The 12,543-nt window shown below is 35.6% G+C and overlaps 2 protein-coding genes across 2 annotated transcripts; one reads left to right on the top strand and one right to left on the bottom strand.

Annotated features, from left to right (window-relative positions):
- Positions 1-259: 259 nt before the first annotated feature.
- On the top strand, positions 260-1,648 carry LOC133321664 (fibronectin type 3 and ankyrin repeat domains 1 protein-like; the record flags this gene model as incomplete). Its single annotated transcript, XM_061530747.1, has 3 exons — positions 260-505; positions 998-1,202; positions 1,440-1,648. Coding segments are annotated over 3 exons (660 nt in total), but the record flags the coding sequence as incomplete, so codon positions are not given.
- A 4,314-nt stretch (positions 1,649-5,962) lies between these two features.
- LOC133321663 (uncharacterized) lies at positions 5,963-11,723 on the bottom strand. The gene is made up of 2 exons (XM_061530746.1): positions 11,408-11,723; positions 5,963-6,924 (listed from the first exon to the last, which is right to left on the bottom strand). Exons 1-2 carry the CDS (start codon positions 11,721-11,723, stop codon positions 5,963-5,965), a joined length of 1,278 nt encoding a protein of 425 aa, XP_061386730.1.
- Between the last annotated feature and the right edge of the window lie 820 nt (positions 11,724-12,543).

Genomic DNA, 12,543 nt, shown 5'->3' with positions numbered 1-12,543 from the left:
ATGTACAGCTCAGATTTGAAATATGTAACGTTTACTACCTCAATGGACTTTTTGCCAAAAATTGGATTCCTGGCCCATAGTGTACTGTTATAAAACCGGATATTGGAGGGTACCAAAAGAAAGAAAATAGAATATTAAAACGAATGATATTTTAGTATTTTTTAAAAACTTTTAAATATAATATTAATCTAATTGAGTATACAATTTAATCCAAACATGATCAGATAATATATTTTATTTTTTTAATACATTTGTTTAGGGTTGTACACTGGCCACCGAACCGACATCAATATCTCTGTTTCGAGCCATTAAAAAGGACCACCACTTTTTGGTTAAACGGATCTTACGTCGCCGTCCATCTCTAATTGAATATCCTGGACCGAACGGTTATTTGCCTTTAGCGAATGCAATTGCATTTGGCGACATGTGTGTTGTGGATGCTTTACTTTCGGCCGGAGCTAGTGTCCATGTCGGAAATCCAAATAATAACCGGACCCCATTACATGTGAGTAAGTCAACGGACACTGAGTGAGTGAGACTGGAAATATTTAAGCAGCTGCAAATTTAGTTAGGTGTGTTGCACTCATCTAGATGATAATCCGATAATGTTGGGACGGATAGCGTTAAAGTTCTATTTTTAAACTTTTTACAAATTTGACATTCATATCTTGATTATACGATTTTAATATCCCCACAATAGATGTAGATACATATTCTGTATTTTTTCAGATATTATCGATTCTGTATTTATAAACTAAAAGTATCCAATTTCATTTGAATATTAGCTTATGATTAATTTAAAAGTTTTTTCTTCGGCATCCTTCCTTGAAAAGGTATTTTCAAAACAATTACCACGCATTTATACAGCGTGTTTCAGTTAGGAAAGTTTTGTGCATCATATCGATACAACAAATTTCCGTTTTTAATTTTTGCCCTTTCCCCATATTTGCTCTGCCATGAATTTCCACCCATCTCATTTCTGCCATGGACACTGCAGCAAGCATTCTACTATGGCCGTGTAGCGGTGGCTCGTATGCTGTTAAACAAAAAAGCCGATATGGAAGCCAGAGATATGTACGGCTTAACTCCCTGCCATTTGGCTGTCGATGCAAATCAAGGTGAGATTTTAAAATTTGCACTTGAAAACGGTGCCAATGTGGAGTCCAAGGATGCCTGCGGCTGGACACTGTTAATGCGAGCTGGTAAGTAAACACACACACATATGCTCATACATATGACAATAGCTACCCCTCAGACAATACACTAGCATAAAACTTCGGAAATTTTAATTAAAAACAGATAGAGATCAAAATCCGTAGAGTGAAGGCCAAACTGGTCGCTGGTCATTCATTCTCTCACACACCCATGCACAGGTGCATCGTTTGATTTCACGTTATGATGATTAAAGTTTTATGATGTCTTCTTGTGTTTATTTTCAGTTGTTATGGATTCGGATTTGACCATTTTAAAGTTGATCATCCAATTTGGTGCCGATATGGACAACCGTGATATGCGTAATTTAACTTGCACAGATTTAGCTCGTTTGTATAATAACAAACAAGCTGAGGATTACTTTGTTAAGCTATTGAAATTGCGAGAACTGAAATGTGCAAAAGTGCAAAAAGACGAGGAGACAAATTTAGTGTAGATGAAGTAAAAAAATGGACTGATTATAACAATAAAATTTTTAGATTTTTGGATGAAGTATAGAATGTAATATTTAAAAAAATACTTAATATTTAATAAAAAATAAACTAAATACAGTAGAACAGGGATATAAGAACATCTTTAATAAGAAAATCCGGACATAAGAAACTTTCTCAAGAACACCAAGTCTTTTTATGCACCCTGCACAAAAAATGCTTTTATATAAAAATTTCTCTTATAAGAAAAACACTCCTATAAGAACAATATTTTGAAACAACAAATCTTAAATCGCTCCTACAATCATTTTATGTAAAAACATTGACATCACCTTAATTCGTAAACAAAGAACATTCTGCATATAAAATGTGTATGAATGATGGAAGAAGTTCGAGAGCATACCTACATTATATGTGGTGACTTGATGTTCTTACTCGGTTTGAACGAACTTTTTAACGACAATTTCGGTAGTACGAACATGTTCATACTGCATAGTTTGCTACTTCTTTCTCGATCTTTCTTTAGTCTGTTGTTTTGATTCTGTGGTGAAGACAAAAATGAGTTAAAAAAAATAAAAAACCAGTAAGGAAAGTAGTAAAGTCGGACCCTTCACCACTATGGATATATATAAAAGATGCATCCATCCGAAATATATATGGGCTACATCTGTACTTCCACACACACATACGTCATTCTATTATAAAAAAAAAACATGAAGAGTGTGGTACACCATTTACATAAAATCGGATGAAAATAAATATGAAAGCTATATACAAATATGAATTGATTGCAACGATACTTGTCACAGTTTAGGTTAGACTAATTTATGCACGTTTTGTTCCTAAGTCCTACTTAAAATCGGACGAAACCATATGGGGGTTATATCTAAAACTGGACGGATTCAATAAAACTTAACACACGTTTGGCTAAACTATCTTAAGTACGCTGTGCAAATTTTCTGACTCAATTCAGTACGCTATGCCAAATTTCGGGCAAATCAAATGATTTTCAGGGACGTTGGTGCTCCATTTACCTAAAGTCGGGCGAAACTATATATATCTAAATCTTAACCGATTTTCGCGAAACTTAACACACATCATTCTAGATTTTTAGGGACGTTTGTGCATCATTTACATAAAATCGGGCGAAACTATATATGGGAGCTATATCTAAATCTGAACCGATTTTCATGAAACTTAGTTCAAGTCATTCTAGACTTAATTTAGTACGCTGTTTCAAATTTCGTGTAAATCAAAAGATACATAGGGGCTTTGGTGCACCATTTACATTAAATCCGACGAAAATGTATATGGGAGTTATATCTAAATCTGAACCGATTTTTATTTAAATTTAACACACAACGTTTTAGACTTAATTCAGTACGCTGTGCCAAATTTCGTGCAAATCGGAAGATTCATAGGGACTTTGGTGCATCATTTACCTTAAATCGGGCGAATATATATAGTTGGGAGCTATATCTAAATCTGAACCGATTTTCGCGAAAGTTGGCAAATATTATTCTAGGCTCAATTCAGTACGCTGTGCCAAATTTCGTGCAAATCCAAAGATATTTAGGCAATTTTGTACGCCATTTACCTAAAATCGGACGAAAATATGTGTGGCAGCTATATCAAACATCATTCTGGTCTCAATTCAGTACGCTGTGCCAAAATTTCATGCACATCGAAAGATATTTAGGGACTTTGGTGTACCATTTACCTTAAATCGTACGAAAATGTATATGGGAGCTATATCTAAATCTGAACCGATTTTTCTCAATTTCAATAGGGTTGTATATTGTATATTCTCAAAAGAAACCATGTGTATATCTCGTTTTCTTTTGCCTGTTACAAACATGTGCACAAAGAGATAATACCCCGTACCACAGTGTGATGAAGGGTATAAAAAGAGGTCATGGTCATGATTGTAACGCCAGGAACCATAATAAACTGCTTAAGAAGACTAGAATTAGCAAAGAGAACCTTTCGAGCGACATAGGGGTCCAGGAAATCTTGGAAGACGAGTATACTGCATTTCAAGATTCAGTCAATGAATTTGAAAATAGATATTGTTTCGGCATCATGGACGATGAAATAATTAATGAAATACCAGATAGTGATTCTGAAGATGAGAAAAATGAAAATATTACTGAAGCAACTGCAAAGCCAACAAAAGAAGAAGCAATTAATGCATTATTTACTCTTAAACAATATATTGCTGCAGACGATTCAAATATTATTAATATAGAGAATACTTTATATAGGCAACTGGAGAAATCTCTAGTCCAGAGAAAAATAAAGGACTATTTTTATAAAGTCTAATCTTACAGACTACGTGCTACAAACTACACACTAGCTTTATTTAATATACATTTTTCAACAATGAATTTGTTTATGTTTGATCTTCCTTTAATGGGTTATTATTGTATTTTTGTTTTTGTATTATGAACCCATTTCCCAAATATCCTGTTGATTGGCCAGCCGTGGAATTATTGGTCTTGGCATGAAACCCGAAATATTATAAATGGAAGATATATTTGAATATTAACCCTTGTTGTCTATATCACAATCTATTTCCATCAAACCATGAGGAAAGGGCTGGCTTTAACTTATGGGACCTTGCACGCAAAAATAAATGACAATCCAAATATGAAAGAAGTATTTTGATTGATTTGCAGATAAGAATGCCTATCCTGTAGATGTAATTTTGAGAAGGATGGTGATCCAAGACACACGTCTAAAAGCGTGAGAAAATGCCATTGTGATCAAAAATGTTAATAAATGCAGTGACCAACACGAAGTACCGGCCATAATACCGATGGTAATATGTGTCAATCGGGAAAACGGGTGGAACTGTACCAATATGTCTCTACTAATTTACATCTGAGGGGAATGGAAGTATATTCCAAATGAAATTGCACTGAAATTGGCTAGCCAAATTGTAGTGGTTGTATTTTGATTTTGGGTTCTCGGAGAGTGAAGAAAATATTTGCACAAAATGTTCGAACATTTTCAGTATTGTTAAGGGTTTTCCAACAGAAGTACCTCTAATTTAGTGTACTCCGCTTTAGAATGCATATGTCCATATATACACTTCTCAGAAGTTTTAAAGCATTATCCGTATTTTTAAACGAAACAAAAGTATTTGAAATTCCGCGGTTTCGAAGGATGATAAATTTCTCTGCAGATATATTTATCTCTCTCTCTCTCCTTGTATTTTTCAACACTAGGGATTTTAATTTGTCATTTTGGGTTCCTGGAGGGTGATAAACATAATTTCAGAAAGTTTTTATGTTTTGACAGAGACTCCATATAACGGCCGGCACCATTACGATATTTTGAAGGTGTTGTAGTTTCGGACTGCAAATCGACATTTTGACTATTTTGCTAAATCATATTTTTCTTTCAGTTAAAAGACTGATATTGACAACAATGGATAGCTTAATTATCTCACAACCTATCAAAACCTACTACAAAAATTGTCATTCTGCCACAGCCACATATCGCTCTTTAAGAAGAGGTTTTGGTAAATAATCGTCCAACTACGCAAGCAATTGGCAAAAATATGAAGAAATGTAAAGAGACTGCAACACAATTTTCTATAGCGATGAATCCCACACCTCACTCAGTGGGTATGTTAATAAACAGAAAATGTCACTGATTGGTGCGTGTGTTGGCCCAAAGGTGCGTCCTCGGACGTCACTTCTTCGAAAAAGGCGATAGAACGGAGCGTTATGGTTATATGATAACCGTCTTGTTGCCTGCTATTGACGAGTGAATATGTCTTTATTGCATGATTGAAGGTCGTGTCCACGATCTCCAAAATACCGAAGTTTGGGATCTAGATTTATAGATTTATAAAAGTTAACCAATGTTGACCATGTTTGTAGGAACACTTAACACCCTATGCGAGCCAAATCGGTCAGGGGCAAAAATGTTTAATGAATATCTAATTTGTCCAATGTAAAATATGCGGATGCGTCTTTTTTGAAAACCTGTTTCTATATGAAGGAGTTGCCAAATCGAATCAAAATTGAACGTGTGTTCATAACAGAGGGAAGGATTCGAAAATCTAACATACGTAACTCACAAAATTTTAAAATAACGATCATTATTTTTTTATCGCACATTAGATTCTATATTAAGTCTAGTTGTGTTCGAATAAAAATTATAATGGACTGATGTATCGATGGGCATACATAGGTATATCGACTCGATTATTTATTAAACGACAATCGTTATAGTAAAATCGTGTCTTGTATAATAATTAACTTATTTACACTTTATTCAATTGATTTTTATATATCTCCAATAATTCATTACAAACAATCATAACTTCTATCAACACTATGGCCACATGAATATGCTCGGGTAAAATTTAAACTATGTTTTAAACCAACAAAGAATACATGTTCCGCCAAGTCTCGGCCAAATTCACAAAAGTTTTGCGCGTACAAAGTAAAAAATAATTTCTCATTGTTCAGTTGATATTGGGCGAGAATTTGATTTTCTTGGTCCGTGATGTATTCGTTTTGGGGAGATGAAGAAATCCAATCCATATAATCTTTCCAGGCGCTGTTGAAACTTTTCAAATAGACTATGGTTAGGATGCGTGCTTCTTCCAGAGCATTTACGAACTGGGGCAATTTGAGGCATTCACCAATTTCGGCAAATCTCTTCGGTTCATATTCACGCACCTCTGATCGATTATACACGGACATCCACAAATGAGCATTAAAGGTGGGATAATAATATGAAATTGGTTTGTGGCGACTCTGGTACAGATACAACGTCCAATCGAGCACAATGCGGTTGGTACCTTGTGTATAGGTTGAATTACGCCTACGAAACACTTCCAGATTTTTAATATTATGCAGATAACTTTCACGATATATTTTCAATGTTTCATATTCCTTGTTTAATTTTACCGAACGAAAATAGGTTTGGGGATAACGAAAACTGGTTTTTAATGTTGCCAGTTTCAACAAGGTGGGCTCCTGACGGAAACGTTTATTCTGTTCAGCTACCCTTATGAATCGGTCAAGTATATTAAGGAACGTTTCAAGTTCTTCGGGTGAATTATCGAGATAATTTTTACTTATTAAGTAACCGAAAAGCGGCTTGAAATATTCAAAAGATTCACGATAGCAATCATCTAGCGACTTCATAGAGTTGCACGATATAAAGAAATCCATTAGCTTTTGTTTGGCTTCAAATTGTTCGGGATCCTCTTGAAGTTCGGTTAGCAGGTGTATGAGCTCATTGCTATCAGGAAGGTGACCTAAAAGAGAATATGGAAAAAACGAATATTTTGTTAGTATATAAAACAAATTTATTTTAAGTGAGGCTTCAAAGACGTAATGGCCTACGGGATTACTCTCTAATGTCAAGATGGAACACTTGTTATAACCATCTCCACAAGGTGGAGTGTTTATTAAATGTGTCATACCGTTTGCAACACCTCGAAATATTCACCTGAGACTCCAGATCAGACTAAAATTCTATGTTGATAAAGCCATGTCCGTCTGTCGGTTGAAATCACTATAGAGCTCTCAATATGGAAAATAAATCTTTGGCATTTTGCACATACATTGGGATTGAATAGAGTATATATATGTCCACGTTTTAAGGTTGTCCCCATATAACGGTACCCCTAACTATTCGTTATTTTGGGGATTTTTTCACGTTATTTCAACCGAATTGGTTGTAATTTGGTATTTTCAGTTCTCTTGCTACCGGAAACTATCACTTGTTTCACTTTTTAGCCTCCATATAACAGTACCCAGTTGTAGCCAGTACCCAGTATCCATATAAAGTACATATTAATTTGGTTTTTGGGGAGTTTGGGCTCGATTTATAACCGAATTAACTCCAATCTGATATTTTGGATTCTCATTGGGTAGAAAATCTCCCTACCAAAAATATTAATATTGGTTCATGATTCGGGCTAGCCCCTAAAGAGCGTTACATCCCATTATTCGGCATTTTGTGTAGTTTGGTCACACTTTGTACCCAAATTTGGTCGCAAATTTTCCTACCAAAATTATTTATATTGGACCCCTTTTTAGGATAGCCCCCATATAACAGAAACCACCATTGTTAGGTATTTTCGGGAGTTTGGGTACGATTTTCAATTAAATTCGCTCCAATCTGATATTTGGATAAGAAATTGTATGGATCTTGCTTTGGGGTAGCCCCCACATATCGGTACCCCCAACTATTCGGTATTTCGGGGATTTGTGGCACGTTTTTCAACCGAATAGACTAAAATATGGTATTTTTGACTATCGCAGGGACTTAAATCTTTAACATAAACACTATTTATACCGGTCTACGTTATGATATAGTTCCGATATACTGTTACCTCCGCATTTTCGGTATTTTGTGGGTTTTACCCACATCTTACTACTAAAGTACCTGTAATTTTGCATTGTGGGATTTTGGATTTGTGCCAAATAGAAATCTTCTCTCTATTTGCAAAAAACTCTAGTAGTCGATAATTACAATCCTCCCTAGATACCAACTTTTTATCATTAAAGAAATTTTGCAATGCAAGAAAATATGATAATCGCTTGGTGCCAAGTCCGGACTGTATGGCGGATGCATTAAAACTTTGCAACCAAGCTCCCGAAGTTTCTGGCGAGTCACTGTAGATGTGCGTGGCATATCGTTATCCTGATTGAACCCGACACCTCTCCTGTTGGCGGCAAACGGTCCAGTTGTTGACAGTAGAGATCAGAATTTAGCGTTTGGCCATATGTAAGCAACACATTATAAATAATCCCCTTCCAGGCCACCATTTGAAATGCTTCACCGCCCCTTGACCACAATCTTTTTCGCACAGGGTTATCGTATGTGACCCTTCCCCATTCCTTTACCATTCGTTTAAGAAATGGGCCAATCTCATTCCGTTTGGCCAAGGCTTCGCAAATGGAAATTCGATCCATCCATTTTTATACCCTTCACCACACTGTGGTACAGGGTATTATGTCTTTGTGCATATTTTTGTAAAAGGCAAAAATAATCGAGATAGACCCATGGTTCCTTTTGAGAATATGCATAGAATCACTTTCTGACTCGATTTATGCATATCCGTCTGTTCGTCCGGTTGTATACATTTTTTATGCTCCCAAGATGACCTATCAATTTTCATATGATTTGGGGCACTATTTCATATAGCTGCCATATAGCCGATCTGGCCGATTTGTCCCGACTTTTTTGTTTATAAAGCTATTGCAGTGAAATTTAGTTTGTATACATTTTTTATGCTCCCAAGATGACCTACAAATTTTCATATGATTTGGGGCACTATTTCATATAACTGCATATAACAAAATGTTTGTTCCTTACTTCGGCTATATTTCCATTACTGACTGCTTTATTCAAAACAAAGGCCATGTCTCTGTCGTTGAATATTTTGGCTTGGAGTGATGTGTGTAAAGTTTCCTGAAAATCGTTTCAGATTTATATATAGCTCCTATATATTTTTCTTCCTATTTTATGTAAATTGTGCATTAAAGACCCAAAGTTTGTCCGATTGCCACACAATTTTGTACAATAAACTGTAGTTAATATATGCTAACCTCTGCCATTCTCATTGAAATAGGTTCAGATTTTGATATAGCTACTACATATATATTTTCATCCGATTTTACACAAAATTGACACAAATTTTGCACAACGAACTAAAGTTTTGAAATGTGGAATGTTTTGAAATCGGTTCAGATTTGGATAGAGGTTCTATATATATTTTCGCCCTATTTTAGATAATTTTGTCCCATTGTAAGAAGCAATTGTATATTGTTATCTGAACAAATGAAAACTTTAGTATAGGTTGCAGAATTCGACGTCTGTTAGCATTCATCTGTTGAATATACACAAAGTGGTGAAGGGTATAATATAGTCGGCCCCGCCCGTCTTTACTACATTCCTTACGTGTTTTTCCTTCTGTTAATTGGTGTGGCACCCAAACATCGATTTCTTTTTGAATCCAGCTTTGTGTAAATGGTTTAAAACAGTTTTATGGTCGATTTTTAGCTCCTGGGCGATGTTACGGTTGCTAACATGCCGGTCAACGTCGATCATTTTTCCGTTTTTATCGAAATTTTCAAAGAAAAAATAATGGACAAAATGATCCCTTTTTCACCCAACCTAATATTTATGCAGAAAACTTCCTACATAAGCCCATTTTTTGGCAGAACCCTCACACAAAGGATTTGTGACATTTGTGTACCTTTAAGATTTTGAAGTGGCTGCAATTTGAAAAATACGTTTGTCAAATATTTTCGATGTCGAACTGTTAGGATATCTGCCCCATATATATAGGGTCTTGACGCATTTTCTGTACTCTGAAGTGGCGGTATTTTCCTTGTGAAATTTGTCAATATAGGTGTATACTTCTTCGATAAGTCAATGTCCGTAGCCCAGTTTTCTTACCAGAGTGTCATTAATTTGGTTCTAAATTTTCGTTAAAAAACAGCCGAACTTAACGAATTTATTTATTTTAATATTGGATATATAACATTTTTTAAACCATTGAGCGGAGTATAGTCGGACTGGCCGACCATATGGTGTCCTACACAACTACCAGAAAAAACTAACATTCTGCGGATATATTTTCCGAGCCTGGGCAATATTCCGCAATATTTGTGCCCTCTTGACCGATTATAAGTCAACAGTTCCTCTTTCTTACCACTGTATATTTGACTAATGTTTTTCCAGGGTGAACATTAACGCCATACAATGCATTTTTTTATTGGTCAGATTACCTTCCCGATGGAAAATTTGTGGCACTAGAGCGACTAGAGAATAAGAGAAAAATAAAGTTTTCAGTTCATTTCATCAACGAAATAGCAACTGACCATATTCGTAAATTATATGCGTCGTCCTTGATCATAACCGGAATCTCATGTAAAATTTTCTAGCCATCGGCGCTACATTTCCGCCCTCTAGTGTGCAAATATTTATGCTAGACAATATCTGAACACACAGATACCTGTAAGTATTTAATTAAACTCAATCATCCGAGTACATACAACTACATAATTGGCATCAATTTAAATGTCAAAGGTCATCCACTCCTCTTCGATACAATATCAACTTCTCGGATCTATTTCTTTTTTTCACAAAAACCGATCTTAATCAAAAAAAAAAAACCATGAGTACACTTTACCTAAGTCCACTTCCCCATGTAAAATTTCGTGAGGGTCTACTTTGACCAGAACCTGTCCTACATGCAAAATTCCGTGACGATTGGTCCATAACTGTGGTCTGTATCGTGATTACAAATAATAATGGACCACGGACGGACACACATGTCTAGATCGGCTCCGATAAGTCTCATCTTCGAACTTAATCTATGTTTGAAACAAATATAATATTATATGAAATAGGTTAATCCATTCGAGAATGATCGTGTGCACCAGCTAGACAGACGGACATTAGTAAATCAGCTTGTCATATATGAATTTGGTCCGAACTGTTTCCGGTTTTAGGAAATATAGGAAAATTTTAGAAATTAATTCTGTCCGTGGTAGTTATAATATATATTTTTTTTACACCGACTTTAATTTAACTCTCCAGCATTTTTTTAAACAAAATCGATAAGTTGACAAGCACCCCAGACTAACATACGAATGAACACGTGAAAATCGATTCCAAAACATCTACACGGATTTGATGCGAAGACTTTTACAAAATTTAAAATATAAATTTCCATCTGCATTTTATTCGCTTCACACACACTTTAACTTCAGATTACTCACCCATTATGGAAAACAAAGGACGATTGCGGCCACACACATAATCATAGTAACTTTCACAGGCTCTTTTATCCGCATCCACGGAATGTTCCAAGCGTATGGCGATGTTATGCAATTCCTGTACACGCAATTCCGACAAATAACTTCGACTCTGAGTTTCATGGAGCGATACTTGGGTTAAATTTAACAACAGCACCACAAAAAATAGACAAAGTTGGAGCTTAACAACAGCTGAACGGTGGCGGTTAAGATATGCGAACTTTGCTCGATGGCATTGTTGATGTTGTTGACAAAGTAGCTGAGAAAATAAACAACACATGTTTGTTATTGTTGTTGTGGGTGGTGCAGTACGGCTCAGCTTAGCTTGGCCTAAAGGCGTCCTCTTTACTCCAAAACTAAAACAAAAATTCAAAATTCCTCTATTTAAGCTAGTCAGTCATGTAGAACAGGGAATCCTCACAAAAGTTGCCCCGAAATGGATGCCCAATAAAACTTTTTCTTTCTCTAAATTTGACTTTGATTTATTTGTTGTTGAGTGTGGAGCATTTTCAGTATCTGGCTCGTCGTTTCTCGTCGCCGTGTGTAGTTTGTTAACACCACTATCGTTGTGGTCTGCCTCCGGGCACACTGCGGATTTATGTATGTACGTAGTTTTATGGGACATATACGCACAACTTTAAAGGGTTTCACTATTGCTTGCTTATTTGCTTGCCTGCTTCCTTGCCCGCTTGTTTGTTGTTCTATTTCTCGTACTTTTTTGTTTTCAATTTTGCCATAATACTTTCGACAAAGTTAAACAAAAATGCGTTGTGGATGGACCACCACTTTAGCGTTGTTTGCATAGGAATCTTGAGTAAACAAAAGCTTTAGCGCCACCACTGAAATGGAATCTACGGAATGTGAACTGCGACTAAGTGCTTCCATATGTGGAAGTGTTCCCCACAATGCACAGATTGACGGGACAGTGTGTATGTGTGGATGTTTTAGCTGGCAGTTGATAACATTATCAGTTTGTAAAAATTATGAATCTCTTTATAAAGACAAATAAAATATTTGAGTAGAGTATTTTCTTAAATATATTATTCCTATGTTTGAGTTTTTTTTTATTTTTCAATTTAAACTGATAACAACATAGTGAA

The sequence above is a fragment of the Musca vetustissima genome, unplaced genomic scaffold (assembly GCF_032173495.1).
Source record: "Musca vetustissima isolate MV318-11 ecotype Yass unplaced genomic scaffold, APGP_CSIRO_Mvet_v1 utg71941, whole genome shotgun sequence".
NCBI lineage: Eukaryota > Metazoa > Arthropoda > Insecta > Diptera > Muscidae > Musca > Musca vetustissima.
Note: the sequence above shows the minus strand (reverse complement) of the source record. Positions and strands in the feature narration are given on the sequence as shown.

Bases quoted from the DNA above. Each gene is read 5' to 3' on its own strand.
- LOC133321663 (XM_061530746.1), bottom strand. From the start codon at position 11,723: ATGTGTTGTTTATTTTCTCAGCTACTTTGTCAACAACATCAACAATGC. The intron at 6,925-11,407 runs GTGAGTAATCTG...ATTCTCTTTTAG, and splicing joins TCCTTTGTTTTCCATAATGG to GTCACCTTCCTGATAGCAAT.